Consider the following 25013-nt stretch of genomic DNA (forward strand, 5'->3'; position numbering starts at 1 on the left):
GCGTGACTGCACAAAAACGGACCATCGAAACACATTGACTTCTAGGCTATATTACTTTCAAGAGTTATCCTACCTAAAGTAGTTTGAAATGTAATGTATTTGCCTTAATCTATGTTTGATATACTTTATAAAAGGCCGTATTTGTGTGATCGCTAGTGCAAATTCGTTGTTCTTCTGTGGTACTGTAGATTGTTGGCAAAATTTCGCATGTAGCTGGCGGGAAGTGAAAATGTTATCATATATCTCCCTTTACGATATTTCCATCAATTAGCCACTGGAAGGTGTTTTTTTAACCAGGGCGTTCTGCACTTAATGTTTTTGAAAATCACGGTCGATTAATGTGAGGAAAGTACTTACACCGGGGCTTTTTCTGGATGGTAGCGTCCCAGTGGAAGGATCCGCTGTGAATCTGCTTTGTTTCTCAAACCATACATACAATTCTCCTGTGGGGGAGCAGATAAAATGTATGTTTAACAATTGCAATGTGAGTTTTATTAATAGGTTATCAGTCTTCGATTAACAACCATCAGCTCCTTTTTTGACCCCTTTGAAGCGCTCTGACATTTCCACCACAATGTCTCAGTCAGAGACGTGTTGCATTTGTGGGGTGAGGTTTGTGAGGGGGCCCAAGGGTTACAACAGGAGGAAAGTCACCACGCTGACCAGCCCCAAGACCTTCCAGCTCGTCTTTGACATCACTCCTGATGACTCCTCCTTCCTCTGCTGGGTCTGTCTTGGTGTGCTCAGAAGGAAAACCAAGCAGGATGGGAAGCTTTGGACTTGGTCAGATTTGCCAACAAAAGTTGGCAGACCTCGAAAGCCCCATGCCGAAATACCAAGCTCATCCACAACTTTACCCAATCAAGCTCCAATTATAACCAACCCATCCTCTTTATCCATAGAAGAGGAGTGCATTGCTTCTAAAAAAAACAAACGGAGGACAGTTCGTCAGTGGGACGGGGAAAAATGGACCACCTTGACTTCTTGTTCCCCAGAATCCCATTCAACAACCATCAGACGACCTCCAACGTCCATAGCCCCAACCACACACTCTTCAACACAATCAAAACAAGTAAATTCCTCTGCATTATCAAGTCAAACTTCAAATCAGATCAGTTCCCTGTTCTCCTTTGGAGAGCGGACAACAAAAATACATCCAAAGGCAACCCAACCTACAACACACTCCACACTCCTGTCTCCGGTCCCCGTTGACGAAGGTATAAGGCCCAAGAAGAAGAAGCTCCCTTTCTCCAAGACTAAGCAGAGCTATGGGTTTGGACCTCATGCCAAGGCCCTGTATTACATGAACAGCCACCAGCACCTGAAGGCCTTCAGGTCCTTGATGAAGACCAAAGCTAGAGAAGCCATGACCCTTTTCCTCGCCGAGGTCATCGCCCAGGAGGTAATTGTTGTTTTAACATAATTAATTTAAAGAATGTATTTGTTTATAGGCTACCTGCAGTTTATGGCTCATCAGGTGTGAGTGTGTCGTTGTTGACAATGTGTTTGGCAAAGAAATGTATGTGTCCATCTGTCTGATTTACCAGAGTAAGGTATTGATGAAGGACCAAGGTGGGCCGCTGCGTCAGCCGCTGACTGAGGCGAGTGTGAGTGGGTTTTCCTGGGACGCCGTTCTAGCGTGGGGGGAAGAAAAGGCCCCTATGACCCTGGCCTGTCTTAGGGCCATGTTCCCCAAACCCAACACCATCAGGACACGGGTTATGATGGGAGCAAGGAAAACGAAACGGTGAGATGATCAAAGTATTTATGATCAAAGTATTCCAGATGATCAAAGTATTTGTATTGTATGGGGGTCACAACAATTAACTGGCTTTTATTAAAATATTTACATTTAAAATTCTGTTTTGTACTTGAACTCAACCCTGGAAAATGGAGGGAAAAACGGGTTCCACCGGGCTGAATTATGTGACTGCTGTTCATTATTGACTTGCTCTCTGTGTGCATGAAAGGTTATAACATGTTCTCCGTTGATATCTTTTGAAGCCCGAGGACAGAAGAGGAGGCAGGTGATGTCGTCAGCCAGAGGGCGGGGCTTATCTTGGCCATCGTCCTCTACACCTCCATGCAGAAGTGCAACTTCATCCAGGCCTCTCTGGGGGTCGAGTTCTGGAAACAGGGCTGTCCTCTCAGCGTGTTCAAAGCCCTCAGTGCCCTGGGGGTGTGTCCCAGTGCTGCCTCCACCAGGAGACACGCAGAGAGGCTGATAAGCGGCTTTGATCCACCTCAGCAGGACCAGACAGAGGGGGTGGAGGAGGAGCCTGGGGTAAGTTTTACTCCCTCAGGAGAAAAAGTGTTCTGTTTGTTTACTTATGTATGTATTAAATGAGCTTTGAAAATAATTTCCCCTTGATTTGTTCTGGTGTGGTTCTAATTAATTTGTGGTCCCTGCAGGAGTCCTTTTGTAGATCTGAGGATGAGAGTCAGACTCTGAGTTGTTCTGAAGAGTATCCCAGTTCCTCCCCAACCCACTCTCTGAACTGGTTCTCGGACCAATCCCACTCCAGAGACGGGTAAGAACCATTTCCTGGAGGGAGGGGCTTCTAGTAGTGTAGTTGCTAAAAATTAGCAGTCCGTAGCTACTCTTTTGATAACCACAAAGTCTGTCCATAAAACTACCTCGCACAGAAAGGTGGAATTAACTGGAGCAAATTTTGTGATTCTCATCTATTTATCTATGTGCGCTCAGGTCCTCGTCCGATCGGAGTTCCAGACCTGACTCCAGATCTCGCTCCAGGTGAGAGTCTGTGTTTTTGATGTGTGTGCGTTTGTGTTTGATGATGATCCCCATCTCCTTGTGCTCCCTGACCTTTGCCCCCTTGTGTTCACTGCAGGAGCGACGACTACCAAGGCCCAACTCAGAGGCCTGACTCCCGGGAGTACCAGAATCTGATCAAAGAACATGGTTACCACAAAGTCCAGAAGTAAGTTATAGAGAAGTGATCCTCTACGGAGCTGTAGCAATCAAACTGAATTTTGGTTGAGGACCTGTGTATATAATAGGTTCACTTCAACCATTTGCTCTTATCTCAAGGCACAAACCTACTAGTATCTTTCTGTCCCTCTCATGCTTTCACAGACCTACATTGAGTCGATGGACGAAGAACAGTGAGGACAAAAGGGAGGCAAAGGAAAAACCTGTTCAAAATCTCAAGAGAAGGAAGATGACAAAAAAGAAACCTGCTCAATCGCCTCCAGTAGTAAACGCAACTGGTGCGCACTGTTCAGACATAGAGACTTCTCAAGTAAGTAAGGTAAACATGGAAGTCGTTGAAACTTCTCAAGTAGACAACACACACATGGAACCCGTGCAACTCAGCGATACAAACAAGAAACCTGCCCATATAAGTGAGACAAATGTACAACTTGCTCAAATGTCTGAAATGAGCGAGACAGTCATGGAACAAATTAAAATGCCCAAAAGAGGCAGGCCAAGGAAGGAACTTGCTCAAATGTCTGTAATGAGCGAGACAGTCATGGAACAAATGAAGATTCCTAAAAGAGGCAGGCCAAGAAAGGAACTTGCTCAAATGTCTGTAATGAGCGAGACAAACATGGAACAAATTATAATGCCCAAAAGAGGCAGGCCAAGGAAGGAACTTGCTCAAGTAAGTAAAACAAACATAGAACACACTCAAACTCCACAAATAACCGACACACACTTGGAACCTGTTCACAAGCTCAGAAGTCCAAGGAAGAAACCTGTCCAAACGCCCCAGGTAACTGACACACAAAACAAACCCATTCAAGTAACCAATACAGATATTAAACTTGCTGAGACAAACAAAGAATCTGTTGTACAGGCCAAGAATGGGAGGCCAAAGAAGGGATTTGTTCAAATTCCACAATTAACCGACACTTGCATGGAACCCATTCCGGTAAGCGAGGTAAATACGGACACCACTTTAATGCCCAGTAACATGAGATCAAGGAAGAGACCCAGACGAGTTCCCCAAGTATCCGGCACAAACCAGGAATTAACTCAAATGCCCAAAATAACCAAAATGAACACACGCATGGCACCTGCTGTAACATCTAAAAGAGGGCGGACAAGGAAGGGACCAATTGAAATGTCTCAAGAAACCGACTTACACACAGAAGCCAGTCTAATGCCTCAAGCTAGTGAAATAAATCAACAACGTATCGAAGGATGGGAAATAAATGAAGAACCCGCTGAACCCCAAAAACTCACTGGAAAGGCTAAAGTAAATCAGAGAAATAAAGTACCTGCAAAGACACCTGAAGAACTAGATCAAATGGAATTAATTCCAAAGCGCAAAAGAGGCAGGCCAAGGAAAGAACTTGCTCAAGTGATCAACACAAGCAAGGGAACCCCTTCAATGCATAAAATAAGCAAAACAGGCAAAGAACCTGCTCTTACCCGGGAGATAAAAATTATTGTCAATAGGATGGAAAGCTGTAGTGCTGCTGAAATGCCCCAAATACGTGAGATGAACAATGAACCTGTTCAAGTAAGTACGGAAAACTTTGAACCTGTTCAAAGACTGAGTGGGAAGTCAATGGAGGGACTCGTTCAATTGCCCCAAGTAAGCTGCACGGACATGGAACCTGGTAAGTTAGGCAGGACCATCATAGAAACCACTTCAACTGCAAAGAGGACTGACAAAGAATCCGTTCAAAGGCCTCAAGCAAACGAAACAAAAGCAGAACTTGCTCAAACGTCTCAGATAATGGAAACGATAAAGGAACACATTCAAATAACCAACACAGACAAGGAAACCGCTTCCGTGCCCAAAAGAAGCTGCACAGACATGGAAACCGCTTCCGTGCCCAAAAGAAGCTGCACAGACATGGAAACCGCTTCCGTGCCCAAAAGAAGCTGCACAGACATGGAAACCGCTTCCGTGCCCAAAAGAAGCTGCACAGACATGGAAACCGCTTCCGTGCCCAAAAGAAGCTGCACAGACATGGAAACCGCTTCCGTGCCCAAAAGAAGCTGCACAGACATGGAACTTGCTAAAAGGTACAAAATGAGTGACTTTCAGACCCGGGTAATAAGAATAGTTGACACGAGGATGAGGGCAAACAAAGAATCTGTTTCAATTCCTCAAGTACACGACCCAAACCAGGACCCTGAACCTGCTGCAACACCTGAAATAGGCGACACAAACAAACAATCCACACGAGTGATCAGAATAGTTGTTAACAGGAGGATACCGGCAGACATATGTAGTCACACCCGGAAAAGCCTTGAGTGTCTGGCTGAGGTAGCGGCCAAATGTGCTCCATTAGATGTTAAATCTGCCGAAGAAGATGGATAGGTAGGTAGACGCATGTTACTTATCATTATAACAAACTTCACAACATGACGTCTCAGGAAAGAAAATATAAATTGTGAAAGGGTATAACCCTAACCTGAGGGGTGGGGAAAAGTCTGCCTCGTCTTCTGTATTCGTTTTACTGTAATTGTACATACCAGGCCTTTGTTTTAGCAATTGTCTTCTCCACCTTGTTCATTTAATATGTACATAATCCCATAAACCTTTGTGTTTTTGTCGGTGTCCACTGTGGATTTAATGTTAATCTTATCCCATTTTGTATTTAGTTGTTCGGATTGTACTTCTGTGGTTGTTGACAATGTAATAAAAATGTGTGTGTTTTGTACAAAGGGAATTACTGCAGTCTTAGTATCCATGCTCATTTCAGGGTATTTGTTTTCATTACACTTACAAATGTCCTTTGCCTAAAAGCAGAGACTGTAAACCAAAACAGATTTGCCCACCAATCTTTAAACTAGAAAATAAATTGTTACAAAACAACCACAGCGTTTATCTTGACTCAAGGCTTTTCCTTTCATACAGTTTTTGATGTAAACATTCTTACAATAATATCCTGTGGTAATACAGGATAATTTTGTGTATATTACTGTTGTCTCGTGTAAAAATGAAGCTCACAGAATAAACAATACAATTGTATACATGGATACCAATGCTTCATAATAAAACATATTTGAAACTAGAAAAACAACCACAGTGAGATTCAAGCCTCAGGCATAAACATTAGAACCAGTGGCCTGGTCCATATCCCTGGAGCTAGTCCACGGCGCCATCAAGGGTAGGGGCAACCTTTTTTTCACATATTTAAAGCTGTTCAATCAGTTAGTCATTTCGAATTGTGTTAGGTTAGAAATGTGATAAGTGAAGTGTATATTGGGTAAGGTTGGAAAACAGTTGAAATCCAGAAGGTAAATGTTGACCTTTTGGTTGCACACATCCAGATGATGCTGCGTACCATTTTAGGCAATGATGCTGTAGGTGTGATCTAGGTGTAAAAGCCTTTCCTAATATTTGACTCAGACCCTCGATCACACCTACAGCAGCATCAATCAATCCAATGTATTTATAAAGCCCTTTTTACATCGGCCAATGTCACAAAACCCAGACTAAAACCCCAAACAGCAAGCACCGTGGCTAGCAAAAACTCACTAGAAAGGCAGGAACCTAGGAAGAAACCTAGAGAGGAACCAGGCTCTGAGGGGTGGCCAGTCCTCTTCTGGCTGTGCCGGGTAGAGATTATAACAGTACGTGGCCAAGATGTTCAAACGTTCATATATGACCAGTAGGGTCAAATAATAATAATTACAGTGGTTGTAGAGGGTGCAACTGGTCAGCACCTCGGGAGTAAATGTCAGTTGGCTTTTCATAGCCGATAATTCAGAGTTTGAGACAGCAGGTGAGGTAGAGAGAGAGAGTGTCAAAAACAGCAGGTCCGGAACAAGGTAGCACATCCGGTGAACAGGTCAGGGTTTCATAGCCGCAGTTGAAACTGGAGCAGCAGCACGACCAGGTGGACTGGGGACTGCAAGGAGTCATCAGGCCAGGTAGTCCTAGGGCTCAGATCCTCAGAGAGAATTAGAGGGACCATACTTACAGTGCCTTGCGAAAGTATTCGGCCCCCTTGAACTTTGCGACCTTTTGCAACATTTCAGGCTTCAAACATAAAGATATAAAACTGTATTTTTTTGTGAAGAATCAACAACAAGTGGGACACAATCATGAAGTGGAACGACATTTATTGGATATTTCAAACTTTTTTAACAAATCAAAAACTGAAAAATTGGGCGTGCAAAATTATTCAGCCCCTTTACTTTCAGTGCAGCAAACTCTCCAGAAGTTCAGTGAGGATCTCTGAATGATCCAATGTTGACCTAAATTACTAATGATGATAAATACAATCCACCTGTGTGTAATCAATTCTCCGTATAAATGCATGGGTCTGTGGACTTTTCCATGTGAATATTAAAGTCACCAAAAATTATAATATTATCTGCCATGACTACAAGGTCCGATAGGAATTCAGGGAACTCAGTGAGGAACGCGGTATACGCGGCCCAGGACGCCTGTAAACAGTAGCTATAAAAAGTGATCGAGTAGTCTGCATAGATTTCATGACTAGAAGCTCAAAAGATGAAAACGCAGTCATTTTTTTTTTTTGGCATTGTAAATGTCAGCAACACCTCCACCTTTGCGGGATGCACAGGGGAAATGGTCACTAGTGTAACCAGGAGAGGCCTCATTTAACACAGTAAATGAATCAGGCTTAAATCCTGTTTCAGTCAGGCCAATCACATCACGATTATGATTAGTTCATTAACAATAATTACCTTGGAAGTGAGGGATCTAACATTAAGTAGCCCTATTTTGAGATGTGATATCACAATCTCTTTCTATAATGACAGGAACGGAGGTCTTTATTCCAGTGAGATTGCTAAAGCGAACACCTCCATGTTTAGTTTTGCCCAACCTAAATCGAGGCAGAGTCTCAATAGGGATAGCTGAACGGACCACACTGACCTTGCTTGTGGCAGACTCCACTAAGCTGGCAGGCTGGCTAACAGCCTGCTGCCTGGCCTGCAATCTATCTCATTGTGGAGCAAGAGGAGTTAGAGCCCTGTCTATGTTCATAGATAAGATGAGAGCACCCCTCCAGGTAGGATGGAGTTTGTCACTCCTCAACAGGCCAGGCTTGATCCTGGCTTGGGCCAATTATCTACAAATTATATATTTTGGGAGGGGCAGAAAACAGTTTTCAACCAGCAATTGAGTGTGTGATCTGTCGGTATGATCGAGGCATAAGCTTCACCCCACTGATAATTGTGCTAGAAAACAGCGATTGAGTGTGTGATCTGTCGGTATGATCGAGGCATAAGCTTCACCCCACTGATAATTGTGCTAGAAAACAGATAGGCCGGTATTCAAGGCGTTACACAGAAAAGCAGTAAGGTTTACCAATTCCTATAGCCTTATACATTCTTCACAGAATGTTCACCAGTTTGCAACACACTAAGTACAGGAGACATGAAGAAAGTATTGACGGACAAAAAAATTGAAAAGATGCAGTTTTATTGCTTGGAATACTGCAGACTTAAAATCATGGTACACCCATACACACAGCACTGAACTAGGGTAGAGCTTCTAGCTCTTGGCTCCTCTCCCAAACATACAGCAGGAAGAAGTTACCCCCTAACCACTGATAAAGGGTGAGATATTTTTTTATCAACCTAAAGGTTAAGGTTAGAATTGGGGGTAAGGTAATCAGATCCTAGAGCTGCATTTACCTTGGGCCCTCTCCCCTGGAGCCTATCGTGCACTACATATCACTGTACTTCAACACATCTACCCAGTAAAAAGGAGCCTGGTGATACAAAATACAGATCAGATGGATTAAACAGGGTTCTCCCCAAAGAATGTAAGAGGGGGCGCTGTGCCACCTTGTGGTCTGGCAGCGCCACTATATATATATATAGAAAAAACAACCCCACCAAAATTAGCTAAAGATGGCAGGAAATGGGAATTACAGGTGTTCGCTGTACTCAGCAGCACCACCGTCTTTAAAAATCCTGGGGAGAACCCTGGATTAACGAATCGACAGCTTCTCTCAACACAACTGCAAGATTGACAGAAAGAACAGAAATCCACCAACTGAACATATTTAACTAAAATAAACAAAAAAAATGACTTTTTAGCAAGTTCACAATTACATCCTGTACCATTTCCCTAACTTCCCCAAATATGCACCCCACATCCACCCCCCTGGCCCTAAACCCACATCCACCCCCCTGGCCCTAAACCCCACATCCACCCCCTGGCCCTAAACCCCACATCCACCCCCTGGCCCTAAACCCCACATCCACCCCCTGGCCCTAAACCCCACATCCACCCCCTGGCCCTAAACCCCACATCCACCCCCCTGGCCCTAAGCCCCACATCCACCCCCTGGCCCTAAACCCCACGTCCACCCCCTGGCCCTAAACCCCACATCCACCACCCTTGGCCCTAACCCCACAAAAAGTATAATCTTGCTCCTCTTCTCACTCTGCTCAGTAGTGGCCTATGGAGACAAGAGGGAGACATTTAGAAATTGAGGCCCAACCACTGAGTCACTAGAATATTAGCCGTCAAGTTAACCATGTTAAGCGGTGCTAAGTCTGGTTGACTTACGTGGGGAGTAAGACCGCGAGCGGGAGCGAGACCGGTAGGCCCCTCGGCTGTAGTACGGGGACGGAGACCTGCGTCTGGAGAGACAACACACAATAAGCATCCACCAACAAACTGCTTCAGTCCTGCTTAGTAACCACTAACTATAAGATCCAGGCCAGGTGTCTCACCTGTAGGACCTGTAGCACTCTCGGTCGTCATAGCGATCGTAGCCACGGTCGTAGCCTCTGTCGTAACCACGGTCACCGCCGCGGTCGTAATCCTTTGAGCTACGGCGAGATGAGCTTGAGCTGGGGCCGCCACTTCCTCCTCCTCCTCCTCCTCCTCCACCGCCTCCGCTGCTGCTGCTGCCGCCGCCGCCACCACTGGAAAACACACACGGTTAGAGGATTCACTGAATATACAACATGTGTGTGCATCACGTGGGCCATCCCAGATGCGTGAGTCTAAGAGAGACGGTCACTCACTATGTGGGCCGTCCCATGTATATCCCAGGAGTGGGAGTGTGTGGTCGTTTAGTGATGGAGAAATCGACCCTGATCCTCCGTCCATCCAACTCCATTCCATTAGCCCTCTCCTTAGCCTGAAACAGAGAGGCAGGGTGGAGGAGAGGGACAAAGACGTATTCCCCTTCAACACCATGCTCACTCAAAAGTTCTGATTCTTCTCTGTTCTTCCTCTGCAATATCCCCTTCCTCCCTCCCTGCATTCCTACCTCATTGGCGTCCTCTCGGACTTCGAAGTAGACGAAGGCGAAGCCGCGGGAGCGTCGTGACTGCTGGTCGTAGACGATGCTGACGTCAGCCAGGGGGCCGTACTTGGAGAACACGTCTCTCAGGTCTCTCTCTGTGGTGTACAGGCTCAGACCAAACACACCCAGGCAGCAGTTCGGGTCCGGGTTGGCCTATAGAGGAGGATTGTGAGAAGGATAGAGGTTGTGTGTGGGGTTTGCCGAAGAGAGTCTCGCCTCCAGAGGTGTGTGTGTGTATGTACCCGGTTGCCAATGTGCCTGCGGCGGTTGGACATGGGGGAGTGGCTGTGGCTCCGACGGCGGCGGTATTCCCCGCTTCGGGAACGGCTACGGGAACGGCGGCGGTGGGAACGGGAGCGAGAGCGGGAATAATGCCTGCGGGAGCTTCTGTGGGAACGAGACCTGGGGAAAATAAAATAAAGGACACGTTAAGAACATTTAAAGCAGGGTTTCTAACTGGTGGCTGATTTTTTATTTTTTTCCCCCATGAAATACATTCACAGTTACACCTCCAGTTGACTCAAATGATGCCAATTAGCCAATCAGAAGCTTCTAAAGCCATGCCATCATTTTCCAAGCTGTTTAAAGGCACAGTCAACTTAGAGTATGTAAACTTCCGACCCACTGGAATTGTGATACAGTGAATTATAAGTTAAATAATCTGTCTAAACAATTGTTAGAAATATTACTTGTGTCGTGCACAAAGTAGATGTCCTAACCAACTTGCCAAACCTATAGTTTGTTAACATGAAATTTGTGGAGTGGTTGAAAAATGAGTTTTAATGACTCAAACCTAAGTGTATGTAAACTTCTGACTTCAACTGTATACGTGATCTTATAGAAATGTATCATCTGTTTGGACTGCTTGCGGTCAATTTGCTGTCTACAAATGATTTGTAATTATGTTCCGGCCCCCTGACCATCCGCTAAAGAAAGAAATCAGCCCACAGCAGAATCTAGTTGATGGTCCCTGATTTAAAGAGTTTAGATACAAAAACAACATGAATAAAGCCATAACACAAAACAAGCTCTTTATGTGGACCTGAACAAAAATACATGCTACGCTACCCAGCAGCTCCCAAAAGAGTCACCACAAAACCTCCTTGGAGCTGGGGTTCTTACCTGGACTTGGAGCGGGATCGGGAGTGGGACTTAGACCTGGAGTGTCTGGAGCCATCTTTGGAGCGGGCTGGGGAATGGGCCGGGGAACGGCTGGCAGATTTCCCAGAACCCCTTGGGCTCACACTCCTGGAAGCGGACCGAGAATCCTGATCGGGCCAGATACACATAAATACAGGTCAGAATCAAAAACAGAAACAGTCAGGATAGAGAGAGAGGAGGTACAGAAGGAACCTCGCTCAAACCTGCTACAGGCCCCTCTTATATTTCAGCTCCAGTAGTTTGAGAAAAAAAATCATAGCATTTCATTAACAACAGGTATTTGTTGTAACTAGATCTGCCTGTTACAGGCGACCAGGAGGAAATCATATAGGCTTAAAGTAGGTGTTAATCTAGTTAATCTTAACACAGTTCTATGATGAGCGGATTGTTCTCTTACACTCTAGGCAGCGTAGCAGAGTTTAACCTTGCGTGTTGAGGACTAGGTAATGTGTCTGAGATGGAGGAACAGTTGGCATGCATGCTTAAGAAGTGTTTCTCACGCCATCCCTCAGGGGGACCCCACTGTTGCACATTTCCGTTTTAGTACACCTGATTCAATTTGAGAAAGAGCTTGAGATTTAGTTGAATCAGGTGTACCAATGGTGGAATAGAACAAACAGGTGTAATGACTGGGGGTCCTTGAGGGATCGCTTGGGAAACACTGCTTTAGAAAACAGAAGGAGAGGGAGAGAGAAATAGGATTGTAGTAATAACATAGCAGGCTATAGGGAATTAACCATACCCCCGAACACTTCTCATAACTTCATCACTTCTTTAACTTCATAACTTCAACACAACCATCTCTTTTCTTCTTTCTTCCGTTTCACACCATTTCTGACTTCATTTTTCTCTCCTCTTCCCCCACTTCCTTCCTCCCATTTGATTTCTGCCATTACATCACTCTACCAGTGGACAGCGTGGCCGCTCGCTTCTGCCAGCTTCATTTTACATTAGCATGCATCAACACCATCAGCTTCATCAAATATGCCCTTTAACAACTTCAAACTTCATATCTGAAACTTCTTCCGCCATTTTGCTTCTTCCCAACTCAACCTTAACGAAAAACAGACAAGGATGATAAAAAGGGTTGATTTTTTTTATAAGAGCTACAGAGGTCAAAATGTGCAAAAACCAGACTCGTAAACACTCAAATCAGACTAAATAAGTTGTCTCACCTGAAAAGCATTAAATCAAAGCAATGTTAAAGAAATATGTATATTGATTTCTCTGAAATGCACAACATCAGAATATGATGAAGACTAGAAATGTTATAAAATCATGGTGTTCTTTAATCCTAGTCCGAGGGTCACACAAGGTGTGCAGGCTTTTGTTCCAGCCCAGTACTAGCACATCTGGTTCGTCAAGCACTTGGACCAAGATTGAAGAACTGCTATGGTACATCTGAGTAAGGGTTTAAAGTAAATGATCTACTCCTTTCAATGCCCCACTCAGTATAACATTTGTTCATGTGCGACTTTAAAGAAAAATGGCTTTTGCAGAAGGACCATTACAGTGCAACTAAATATAGGACTAACAACTTTAGAAAAGAGACAGTACTCTCACATGGGTGGTGCCATGTTGAAGAGCTTGATATATTATAACTGGCTAATGAATGGCTAGAGAGTTTACGCCAGATAATGTGATATAACCAAAGATTGTTGGTGTCCATTACTGGGCCTATTGAAGAGGCCCTATACAAACCGCCGCCATAGATTTTTCAACTAACCTGTTCTCTGATACTTTTCCCCTGAATCGAGAACAAAGAAGTATCTTTAGAAAGCCTGTATTGAATTGCCGGCAGCTCTACAAAAACCAGCGAAATCTCAAAAGATAATAAATCCATGTTCTATACCGTGCAAGATGGTTCCTCGCCAGCTTAGCTGGCGCACATCTAGGATTTCCCAGCATCTTTGCAGAAACTAGTAGTTTCTATGCAACGCGGCCATGTGTAGAAGTAGATGACAGCGCATTATATAGCGCGACCAAAACAAAGAACTACACACATGCTAAAAGCATATCTCACTCCATACAAAACTTGGATTTATATTTTTTCTGAATGTGTGTTTTTTGTATAACCACCTGCAACTGACATTTCTAAGATACTTTCTTCGTTCTCAATTCGGTGGAAAAACTATTGCCAAGAACAGGTCAGTTGAAAAATCTACGGTGGCGGTTTGTATGCACAGGGGCGGCAGGTAACCTAGTGGTTAAAGCATTGGACTTGTAACCCGAAAGGTTGCAAGATCAAATCCCCGAGCTGACAAGGTAAAAATCTGTCTTTCTGCCCCAGAACAAGGCAGTTAACCCTACTGTTCCTATGCCGTCATTGTAAATAAGACTTTGTTCTTAACTGACTTGCCTAGTTAAATAAAGGTCAAAATAAATAAATCACACTCCAATAGGGCAGAAGTCCGTGTGTTGTTGAGATTCTGGATGGCCATTGGTCAGATTGCTAGCAACAATAAAAAGATGCTGCCATGTGGGGAATCGTAGGTTGTTATTGCTACCGTGTCTTGTTTTGACTCATGTCACATCTATGCTAATATGGCTAAAATTCCCTAGCCAACCAACAACTGTAATGATGCATGAGAGACAAGTAAGTGCTCATTGTGCAAATATATTTATGTTTTCAATAAACAGTGGAGATAAAATATAGTTTAGATGTTGTCAATAATCTATAGGCTGGTTTATACTTTGTCTGTCAAAAAGCTATAAGCTGGTTTATACTTTGTCAACAATCTATAGGCTGGTTTATACTTTGTCTATCAACATGTCTTTAGACAATTTGAATGCGACAAGTGTCGCTAGTCAAAACACTTAATTTATACTCCGTGGACATAGCAGCGGGAAGATGTATGTATATATAATTTTTTAAATATATACAATTTGCCCTCGCTACAGCGGTCCGCTAATACAGTACTAGTAAAGGCCAGTGTACTACTTTTGTGAAAAAAAATCTATATATATAAAAAGACAAAACGTTTCCATGGTGATGTAATGGGAAATACTTAGAAATAACTATGAAAACTGCCACAGATTGTCTCCGGGGAAGGTAGATATTAAAATTAAGTCTTAGCTTTGTAAATTAATAAATATATAGACCCAATTTAGTTTTGTATTCCGCAGATTTCCTTTCAGAAAACCCCATGTTATCACACAGGAACCTGCAGCGACTAGCTAGCTTGTCCGTTGACGTTTGAAGGCAGCGCAGTGAGAGAGTTCTATTGGAGCAGTGACCACTTTTTGACCATGGCCATAATAACATTCTATTCACTCTAATCATTCAAATGTCTCAAGAGTAAATAGTCTACCTTGTGAATGATATGGTAGAAACAGAGTTTGGACTATTGATGCAATCTCTATTGAATGCATATCTATTTTATAAACATTGAATAAAATAATTATGGATGTACACCCTAAATAATGAATAAAAATGTGCTTCATTTAAGACATTGACAGCTATGATATGGTAATTATTTTAACTGGCTAGCCAGCTAGCTAGCTAGATAACAAGCTAGAAACGAACAAAAACATTGTTTAAAAAGTTACTTTTAGTTGCTTGGTTTGCTCGATTGAAATATACTGCATTACATTTTTAAAGAGATGGGTTTATGATTGAGTGTAGTCTGGCCCAGGAGTGTGAAGGTGAACGGAAAGGCTCTGGAGCAACGAACCGCCCTTGCTGTCTCTGCCTGGCCGGTTCCCCTCTTTCCACTGGGATTCTCTGCCTCTAACCCTATTACAGGGGCTGAGTCACTGGCTTACTAGGGCTCTTTCATACCGTCCCTAGGAGGGGTGCGTCACTTTAGTGGGTTGAGTCACTGATGTGATCTTCCTGTCTGGGTTGGCACCCCCCCCTTGGGTTATGCCGTGGCGGAGATCTTTGTGGGCTATACTCGGCCTTGTCTCAGGATGGTAAGTTGGTGGTTGAAGATATCCCTCTAGTGGTGTGGGGGCTGTGCTTTGGCAAAGTGGGTGGGGTTATATCCTTCCTGTTTGGCCCTGTCCGGGGGTGTCATCGGATGGGGCCAGTGTCTCCTGACCGCTCCCGTCTCAGCCTCCAGTATTTATGCTGTCGTAGTTTATGTGTCAGGGGGCTTAGGGTCAGTTTGTTATATCTGGAGGGAGTACTTCTCCTGTCCTATCCGGTGTCCTGTGTGAATTTAAGTATGCTCTCTCTTTCTTTCTCTCGGAGGACCTGAGCCCTAGGACCATGCCTCAGGACTACCTGACATGATGACTCCTTGCTGTCTCCAGTCCACCTGGCCGTGCTGCTGCTCCAGTTTCAATTGTTCTGCCTGTGAATATTATTATTTGACCATGCCGGTCATTTATGAACATTTGAACATCTTGGCCATGTTCTGTTATAATCTCCACCCGGCACATCCAGAAGAGGACTGGCCACCCACATAGCCTGATTTCTCTCTAGGTTTCGGCCTTTCTAGGGAGTTTTTCCGAGCCACCGTGCTTCTACACCTGCATTGCTTATTGTTTGGGGTTTTAGGCTGGGTTTCTGTACAGCACTTTGAGATATCAGCTGATGTACGAAGGGCTATATAAATAAATTTGATTTGTTTATTGGTGTTAAAATACAGCAGTTATGCTATTTTGGACCACCAGGCAGCTATTGTCTTGCAGCCTGTCATTATTGTGATTGCTGTCATGCAGCCTGTTATTTTGCATTTATACTTTTTCATAATGACAAGTTTGATATCAGACAACAATCGGATGTTGATGTCACTGCAACAACTGTCTCCATACATGTCGATAGGCATTGTTGGTTGTTTTTGCGACAAAAATGACGCGTGCGCAGCTATGTTGAGAGACCAACTGTAGACCAGCCTTAAAATTAAGCCAACCCCTTCTATTTCGCTCCATAGCTGCGCACGCGTCAGTTTTGTCGCAAAAACAACCAACCCGTCTATTGGTGTCTATGGGAGACACCCAGTTAAATCGACCGGCACTAACTTTTTTTTCCCCCCTTATGGTAAACGGCCTTGGTGAACCATCTTCATTTATCCACCATTTTTTGTTATGTCACATTATCTGGCGTACAATCTGTAATTAGCTAAGTGACTGCAGCAGTAAGTGAGGACGAAGTTAAACATTCTAGCCGTGAACCACTTCGCTAGTTAGCTACTAATCTATAGTTAGTTATATATTTCATTCATCTGCAATGATGAGTAAATGTACATCGGTAACTGTTTCTCGACAGCAGTCTCAGACTCGTTAACTCAAAATGTAACGTTACTTGATGTGAATTAGCTAACGTTACAACAGCTGCAAACCACTTGGCCTGATTGGGCTAACATATGCTAGCTTTAAATTACAAAATGCACTGAAAATACATTAAATGTTAACATAAATGAGTAACTGGACATTAAAATTACAAAATATAAAAGGTACAAAATCCATACAGTCGATGCAAATCAATGCTATTAACTACATCATGGTTGTGCTAACTAACGTTAGCCGCCTAGCTAGGCAAAATGGCGTCGTTGAGTCTGCTCATTTTAGGGCAAGAATAGATCTTCGGTAGTTCGTGGTTGATAATACGCACCCGCTCGCCAAAATCCTTTTCGTTGTCGCTCATTTCTCGTCGATAGAAACTTAAATGATAGATAATTAACTGGTTTATTTAGTTAGCTAATAATGTTATCAAGTGAAGCGAAACACTGAAACTCGCCTCCGTTTCGTTAGAACCGTATTCAATGAGTCAAAAGCGGATGTGACGCTTGTACAACCACAATGAGTAGACGAGAAAGTCTAAACCAGATAGGAAGAGTGGCCCAATTTGGCGGAAAAACGGTCTCCCTCCAACAGGTGGAGTTTTTTCCTTGTTTCGCCCACCAAACAAGGAGTTTTTGTATGAGGGCAATGAATGGCTCATTTAAGTTGCTACGAGTGTACGGATATAAGCAGGCCACGTGACAGCCCAGCAACTTTGAGAAAAAACACTTTATATCGGATATGGCTATGCATATTCATGTTAGGCTAGTAGCATAGTGTCCCGACATTGAATACCCGAGATTGACATCAACAACCCTCATCAAATACTCAAAAACGGATTACAATAATGAGATGTCTCCTCTCCACCAATCCAAAGAAAGGCGGGAGCTAGACAGCCCACGGTGTCGCTTTGTGGACAACGACATTGTTAGGGTAGAGAGACGTATCAGCATATTCATAATCTTTGGTAGGGACGTCCCAGGGATCCCATATAGCACTAAATGTGTTGATCCAGAGATAAACTACACAAAAATATGTACAATGTTTTTATACAAAATGTTAGTTTTTCCAGCTGGATTAACATTATTGACCCTTCATTAAATGACAAGTGCAATGTTCAGGATGTAATAATGTAAAGTGAACTGATAATCACATTCTTCGGGTTTTCTGAATGTTCAGCTTCAGTGCAGGCACGTTGAACAGTCCCAAGTCGTTGCATTTACCAGGGAGTCAAACTAAGAAATTACGTTTGAATACATTTAAAACTAATACCAAGGTACCACAACTGACCATGGTCTTAACCAGTAGAGAACAACCTCTGCTTGAGAGACTTTTTTAAATCAAATGTAGACATACAGTATCTATGTACATCTCTTGGTTCTGAAATCTAACATTGTTTTATGAAATATTATTCACCAACATAATTTTACAAAAGAAACACAACAAATAAAGAGAAACCATTTCTTCAGCAAAACGTCTGGTAAAAAAAATATTGAAACAGGAGTCTTTGTGTACTGTGCACTGGTGTGTGTGTGTGTGTGAGTATCCATAGGATGTCCGAATCTGGTAGGTCAGAATGTCCGCTGCGTCCCATGTTTCAGTAGCCTCCATGTCCACTTCCCTTATTGGGGGCATTTGAGAGACTTCTTTGTTTGTGTCTGGGGTTTGAGGAAAATCTTTGTTTGTGGCTGCTATTTGAGCAAATTCTTTGTTTGTGTCTGTATTCTGGCAGCTTTGTTTATCCTCCTCTTCTTGGGCTTGCAACTACAGTGTGATTTCTTTGCCTGTTGTGTTTTGTGCTTCTGAGGTGGTTCATTGTTTGTTATTTTTGGGATATTTGAGCAAGTTTCTTTATTGTCTTTCCTTTTGGAGGCTTTGGTTCTTCAGCGGGTGTTTTCCAATGGGCCAGCAAAGTCCTGAGGAGACATTGGGGAACAGTGAGTCATGGGCAGATGTTTTTCCTGGTCAAGTCATGTGGTCAAGGAAAGACTCTGGGCACTACTCATGAGCAGGAACAACTCTGGGACCTGCACATAAGGAGGAGAGCAAGACGTATTTTTAGTTTATGAGCAGATGTCCAAAGACATCTGGAGGACTACAGGATTATTAAACACTGACGTCTGTCCTCTGTAGTAGACTGTCTTTGCACATTGTGGTTGGTCAGATGCAGAACGTCATACAATACCATGCAAAAGTATGGACACCTACTCATTCGAGTTTTTATTTATTTATTTGTACTATTTTCTACATTGTATAATAACAGTAAAGACATCAAAACTATGAAATAACACATGGAATCGTGTAGTAACCTTGCTTCCACAGCATTCTGCAGCGATACGCCATCCCATCTGGTTTGCGCTTAGTGGGACTCTCTTTTGTTTTTCAACAGGACAATGACCCAAAACAAACCTCCAGGCTGTGTAACTGCTATTTGACCAAGGAGGAGAGTGATGGTGCTGCATCAGATGACCTGGCCTCCACAATCACCCAACTTCAACCCAAATCAGATAAGTTGGACCGCAGAGTGAAGGAAAAGCAGCCAACGTGCTCAGAATATTTGGGAACTCCTTCAAGATGGTTTGAAAAGCATTCCTCGTGAAGCTGGTTGAGAGAATGCCAAGAGTGTGCAAAGCTGTCATCAAGGCAAAGGGTGGCTACTTTGAATAATATAAAATTGAAAATATATTTTGATATGTTTAACAGTTTTTTGGTTACAACATGATTCTATTTGTGTTATTTCATAGTTTAAAAAAAAATCTATTCTAAAATGTAGAAAATAGTTCAAATAAAGAAAAACCCTTGAATGGGTAGGTGTGTCTAAACATTTGATTGGTACTGTATGTCTTAGGGCCGTTTCTGCTAAACGGACACATGAGGGATTAGGGAAGGGATATCTTCCACTACCTCTCTTATCAACTGAGGTGCATGAGGACAATGGAACTAAATAAAAAAGCATATTCATTGTTAAAAGCAGAACCAACGTATGAGGCTTTTATACATTTCTCGAGAGATTAGGAACATTTCGGGTAATTATGATCTCATATACAGTTGAAGTCGGAAGTTTACATACACTTAAATTGGAGTCATTAAAACTCGTTTTTCAACCACTCCACAAATTTCTTGTTAACAAACTATAGTTTTGGCTAGTCGGTTTGGACATTCACTTTGTGTATGACACAAGTAATTTTTCCAACAATTGTTTACAGACAGATTATTTCACTTATAATTCACTGTATCACAATTCCAGTGGGTCAGAAGTTTACATACACTAAGTTGACTGTGCCTTTATACAGCTTGGAAAATTCCAGAAAATGATGTCATGGCTTTAGAAGCTTCTGATAGGCTAATTGACATAATTTGAGTCAGTTGGAGGTGTAACTGTGGATGTATTTCAAGGAATACCTTCAAACGCAGTGCCTCTTTGCTTGACATCATGGGAAAATCAAAAGAAATCAGCCAAGACCTCAGAAAATAAATTGTAGACCTCACAAGTCTGGTTCATCCTTGGGAGCAATTTACAAACGCCTGAAGGTACCATGTTCATCTGTACAAACAATAGTACTTAAGTATAAATACCATGGGACCACGCAGCCATCATACCGCTCAGGAAGGAGACGCGTTCTGTCTTCTAGAGATGAACGTACTTTGGTGTGAAAAGTGCAAATCAATCCCAGAACAACAGCAAAGGACCTTGTGAAGATACTGGAGGAAGCGGGTACAAAAGTATCTATATTCACAGTAAAACAAGTCCAATATCGACATAACCTGAAAGGCCGCTCAGCAAGGAAGAAGCCACTGCTCCAAAACCGCCATAAAAAAGCCAGACTAAGGTTTGCAACTGCACATGGGGACAAAGATCATACTTTTTGGAGAAAAGTCCTCTGGTCTGATGAAACAAAAATAGAACTGTTTGGCCATAATGACCATTGTTATGTTTGGAGAAAAAAGGGGGAGGCTTGCAAGCAAAAGAACAACATCCCAACCGTGAACACAGGGATGGCAGCATCATGTTGTGGGGGTGCTTTGCTGCAGGAGGGACTGGTGCACTTCACAAAATAGATGGCATCATGAGGGTGGAAAATTATGTGGATATATTGAAGCAACATCTTAAGACATCAGTCAGGAAGTTAAAGCTTGGTCGCAAATGGGTCTTCCAAATGGACAGTGACCCCAAGCCTACTTCCAAAGTTGTGGAAAAATGGCTTAAGGACAACAAAGTCAAGGTATTGGAGTGGCCATCACAAAACCCTGACCTCAATCCTATAGAAAATGTGGGCAGAACTGAAAAAGCGTGTGCAAGCAAGGAGGCCTACAAACCTGACTCAGTTACTCCAGCTCTGTCAGGAGGAATGGGCCAAAATTCACCCAACTTATTGTGGGAAGCTTGTGGAAGGCTACCTGACATGTTTGACCCAAGTTAAACAATTTAAAGGCAATGTTACCAAAGACTAATTGACTGTATGTGAACTTCTGACCCACTGGGAATGTGATGAAAGAAATAAAATCTGAAATAAATCTTTCTCTCTAGTATTATTCTGACATTTCACATTCTTAAAATAAAGTTGTGATCCTAACTGACCTAAGAAAGGGAATTTTTTCAATGATTAAATGTCAGGAGTTCTGAAACTTGAGTTTAAATGTATTTGGTTAGGGTGTATGTAAACTTCTGACTTCAACTGTAGCAAATTATTTTCATTATACAGGCAAGCTTTAACGTTGTTTAAAAGACACTAACGGCTTCAGTTGGTCAGAGGAGGTCCCAGGGGTGGGGTCTGTGTCTGGCTGAGGGGGTTGTGGACTGGGGGTGTCAGAGCCAGGAGCTGGTGTCTGGCTGGGGGGGTTGTGGACTGGAGGTCTCAGGGGTTGTAGTCTGGTCTGTGTTTGATGGTTCAGTGGTGGAGGAAATTTCTCATCTCCTTCCTCTGTCTGATTCCATTCTGTTCTCTGCACTCTGGAACACACACACCATCACATCAACTACACTGAAAACATTTAGTGCGTGTGTGTGTGTGTACACGTACCCTGTTGCCGATGTGCCTGTGGCTGTTGAACATGGGGGAATGGCTGTGGTTCTGACACAAACGGGATTCTGGGCTGTGGGAGCGGCTCTGGAAACACTGGTGGTGGGAACGGGAGCGAGAATAGTGCCTGCGGGAGCTTCTGTGGGAACGAGTTCTGGGGCCTCATTTATCAAAGGTGCATAAGCACAAAAAACACTAAGCCTTGTGTGTGCCAGTTTTCCTGCAAAGGTTGGTATTCTTCAAATTTGAACTTGATGGAAAGGGTGCGTATCTCCACGCACAGCTCAGACCATGCGTACGCACACTTCTAGTGTTTGAAGAATGGTATTGCCAGCAAATATTGTTATTTGGGGGAAATGGAATCATTCAAAATAATGTGAATAAAAACATAATGATAAATATCTGTGCAATAGGTGCACAATGTCATAGCCTATTTAATCTCAGAGCCTATATCAAGCCAGGAGATAAAAACACAATCATCTATCGATAAAAAAAGATTAAACAGCAGTTTTTCTTTTGCATACACTTGTGGGCTGCAGCATTTATTTGAATAGACAATCAATCTTGTAGAATTTGCAGCCAGTGTCTGGCACTCACATGCATGTTGAGTATGAAAAAGTAATTGCAAAAGATTGACAGAAGTGTGATCAAATTTGCCATTGCTCTTTCTTTTAGGAACTATCATGGCCCAGTTCCAACATTTCCAAATCATACAGCATATGAGGGTATTTTTGTTGCCAGACAAGGTGAATGGAGTTTTCCAGGTGGGGTTGTAAATGCTAGTCCATGACAAATATAGTATGGCTCTGATTTATCAATGAAAACATGCGGATATGTTGAGATCAACAGTTTGATAAATCACAATCATTTGTAATTTCGCACAGTTGATAAATGAGACCCCGAGAGATGGAGAACAAAAATTTGAATGTGTTGCGTTCGCTCTGGTGGGTTAATAGAAAGTCCTCCCAGACAGGAGTCTCTCTGCTGCAGTTCTGGCAACATGGAACTAGTCACCCCCAGGCTATAGTGGGTTTTAAATGTGCTTTTAGGACAGCCCTGTCTCCAAAACTCCCATCCCAGGAAGGACTGGACAAAGTTACAGATGCCTTAGACTTGAGGATAATAGCCAGGAGCAGCCCTATCCTCTGGTTGATGATATCCTTGCCCTCTGATGAAGTCCTCTTTTGGATAGAACATGACAGAAGGTCAAATACAAAGGAATGATGAATACCTGTTCATAACTTTGATGTGCTCCCACTGTGATTTATTAACCCTTTACACTCGTACCTGTATACGGCTTGAAAATTTAACGCAGTGGCTGTACAGTAACATGCTATAAATGACATCAGAGCTCAGGCTCGGTGTTTCACAGCGCTGTATTGGTTTTGACTGAAAGCCATTCTGAACTTCAGCACCGCACACGACATAAAGTTGCCACCAACCCTCCCGCTAATTGGGCAACGTTTGCACATTTCGTTGTTATTGTGGTTATCACTGTAAAGTCCATGGAGAATAAGAGCACCTCCTCCCAGCTGCCCACTGCTCTGAGGCTAGGAAACACTGTCACCACAGATAAATCCACTATAATTGAGAATTTCAATAAGCAATTCTCTACGGCTGGCAATGCTTTCCACCTGGCTACCCCTACCCCGGTCAACTGCCCGGCACCCTCCACAGCAACCAGCCAAAGCCCCCACCATTTCTCCTTCACCCAAATCCAGATAGCTGATGTTCTGAAAGAGCTAAAAAATCTGGACCCCTACAAATCAGCCGGGCTTGACAATCTGGACCCCTTTTTCTAAAATTATCTGCCGAAATTGTTGCAACCCCTATTACTAGCCTGTACAACCTCTATTTCGTATCGTCTGAGATTCCCAAAGATTGGAAAGCTGCTGCGGTCATCCCCCTCTTCAAAGGGGGTGACACTCTAGACCCAAACTGCTACAGACCTATATCTATCCTACCCTGTTTTTCTAAGGTCTTCGAAAGCCAAGTTAACAAACAGATTACCGACCATTTCGAATCCCACAGTACCTTCTCCGCTATGCAATCTGGTTTCAGAGCTGGTCATGGGTGCACTTCAGCCACGCTCAAGGTCCTAAACGGCATTATAACCCCCATCGATAAGAGACATTACTGTGCAGCCGTATTCATCGACCTGGCTAAGGCTTTCGACTCTGTCAATCACCACATTCTTATTGGCAGCCTTGGTTTCTCAAATGATTGCCTCGCCTGGTTTACCAACTACTTCTCTGATAGAGTTCAGTGTGTCAAATCGGAGGGCCTGTTGTCCAGACCTCTGGCAGTCTTTACAGGGTTCAATCCTCGGGCCGACTTTGTTCTCTGCATATCAATGATGTCGCTCTTGCTGCTGGTGATTCTCTGATCCACCTTTACGCAGGCGACACCATTTTGTATACTTCTAGCCCTTCTTTGGACACTGTGTTAACTAACCTCCAGACGAGCTTCAATGCCATACAACTTTCCTTCCGTGGCCTCCAACTGCTCTTAAATGCAAGTAAAACTAAATGCATGCTCTTCAACCGATTGCTGCCCACATCTGCCCGCCCGTCTAGCATCACTACTCTGGACAGTTCTGACTTGGACAACTACAAATAACTAGGTGTCTGGTTAGACTGTAAACTCTCCTTCCAGACTCACATTAAGATGCTCCAATTCAAAATTAAATCTAGAATCGGCTTCCTATTTCGCAACAAAGCATCCTTCACTCATGCTGCCAAACATACCTTCGTAAAACTGACCATCCTACCGATCCTCGACTTCGGCGATGTAATTTACAAAATAGCCTCCAACACTACTCAGCAAATTGGATGCAGTCTATCACAGTGCCATCCGTTTTGTCACCAAAGCCCCACATACTACCCACCACTGCGACCTGTATGCTCTCGTTGGCTGTCCATTGCTTCATATTTGTCGTCAAACCCAATGGCTCCAGGTCATCTATAAGTCTTTGCTAGGTAAAGCCCCGCCTTATCTCAGCTCACTGGTCACCATAGCAGCACCCACCCGTAGTACACGCTCCAGCAGGTATATTTCACTGGTCACCCCCAAAGCCAATTCCTCCTTCGGCCGGCTTTCCTTCCAATTCTCTGCTGCCAATGACTGGAACGAACTGCAAAAATCTCTGAAGCTGGAGACTCATATCTCCCTCACGAGCTGTCAGCGCAGCTCACAGATCACTGCACCTGTACATAGCCCATCTGTAAATAGCCCATCCAACTACCTCATCCCCATACTGTTATTTATTTTGCTCTTTTGCACCCCAGTATGTCTACTTGCACACTCATCTTCTGCACATCTATCACTCCAGTATTAAATTGCTATATTTTAATTATTTCGCCACTATGGCTTATT

General features: G+C 43.4%; 2 protein-coding genes across 3 annotated transcripts; one reads left to right on the top strand and one right to left on the bottom strand.

Annotated features, from left to right (window-relative positions):
- Window positions 1–17: 17 nt before the first annotated feature.
- Window positions 18–5943, top strand: LOC135542643 (uncharacterized). Its single transcript, XM_064969755.1, has 7 exons — window positions 18–1402; window positions 1548–1747; window positions 2005–2284; window positions 2413–2531; window positions 2708–2755; window positions 2853–2942; window positions 3098–5943. The coding sequence occupies exons 1-7, from the start codon at window positions 575–577 to the stop codon at window positions 5298–5300; spliced, it is 3768 nt and encodes a 1255-aa protein (XP_064825827.1). The 5' UTR covers window positions 18–574; the 3' UTR covers window positions 5301–5943.
- A 3322-nt stretch (window positions 5944–9265) lies between these two features.
- LOC135542644 (transformer-2 protein homolog alpha-like) lies at window positions 9266–17127 on the bottom strand. Of its 2 annotated transcripts, none has more exons than XM_064969756.1 (8): window positions 16949–17127; window positions 11350–11495; window positions 10470–10629; window positions 10192–10380; window positions 9944–10059; window positions 9647–9841; window positions 9480–9553; window positions 9266–9369 (listed from the first exon to the last, which is right to left on the bottom strand). In XM_064969756.1, exons 1-8 carry the CDS (start codon window positions 16979–16981, stop codon window positions 9359–9361), a joined length of 924 nt encoding a protein of 307 aa, XP_064825828.1. In that variant the 5' UTR covers window positions 16982–17127; the 3' UTR covers window positions 9266–9358. The 2 variants fall into 2 exon arrangements, with proteins under 2 accessions (XP_064825828.1, XP_064825829.1); XM_064969757.1 differs by having other exon boundaries at window positions 11350–12441.
- Between the last annotated feature and the right edge of the window lie 7886 nt (window positions 17128–25013).

This window comes from Oncorhynchus masou, chromosome 6 (assembly GCF_036934945.1).
Source record: "Oncorhynchus masou masou isolate Uvic2021 chromosome 6, UVic_Omas_1.1, whole genome shotgun sequence".
NCBI lineage: Eukaryota > Metazoa > Chordata > Actinopteri > Salmoniformes > Salmonidae > Oncorhynchus > Oncorhynchus masou.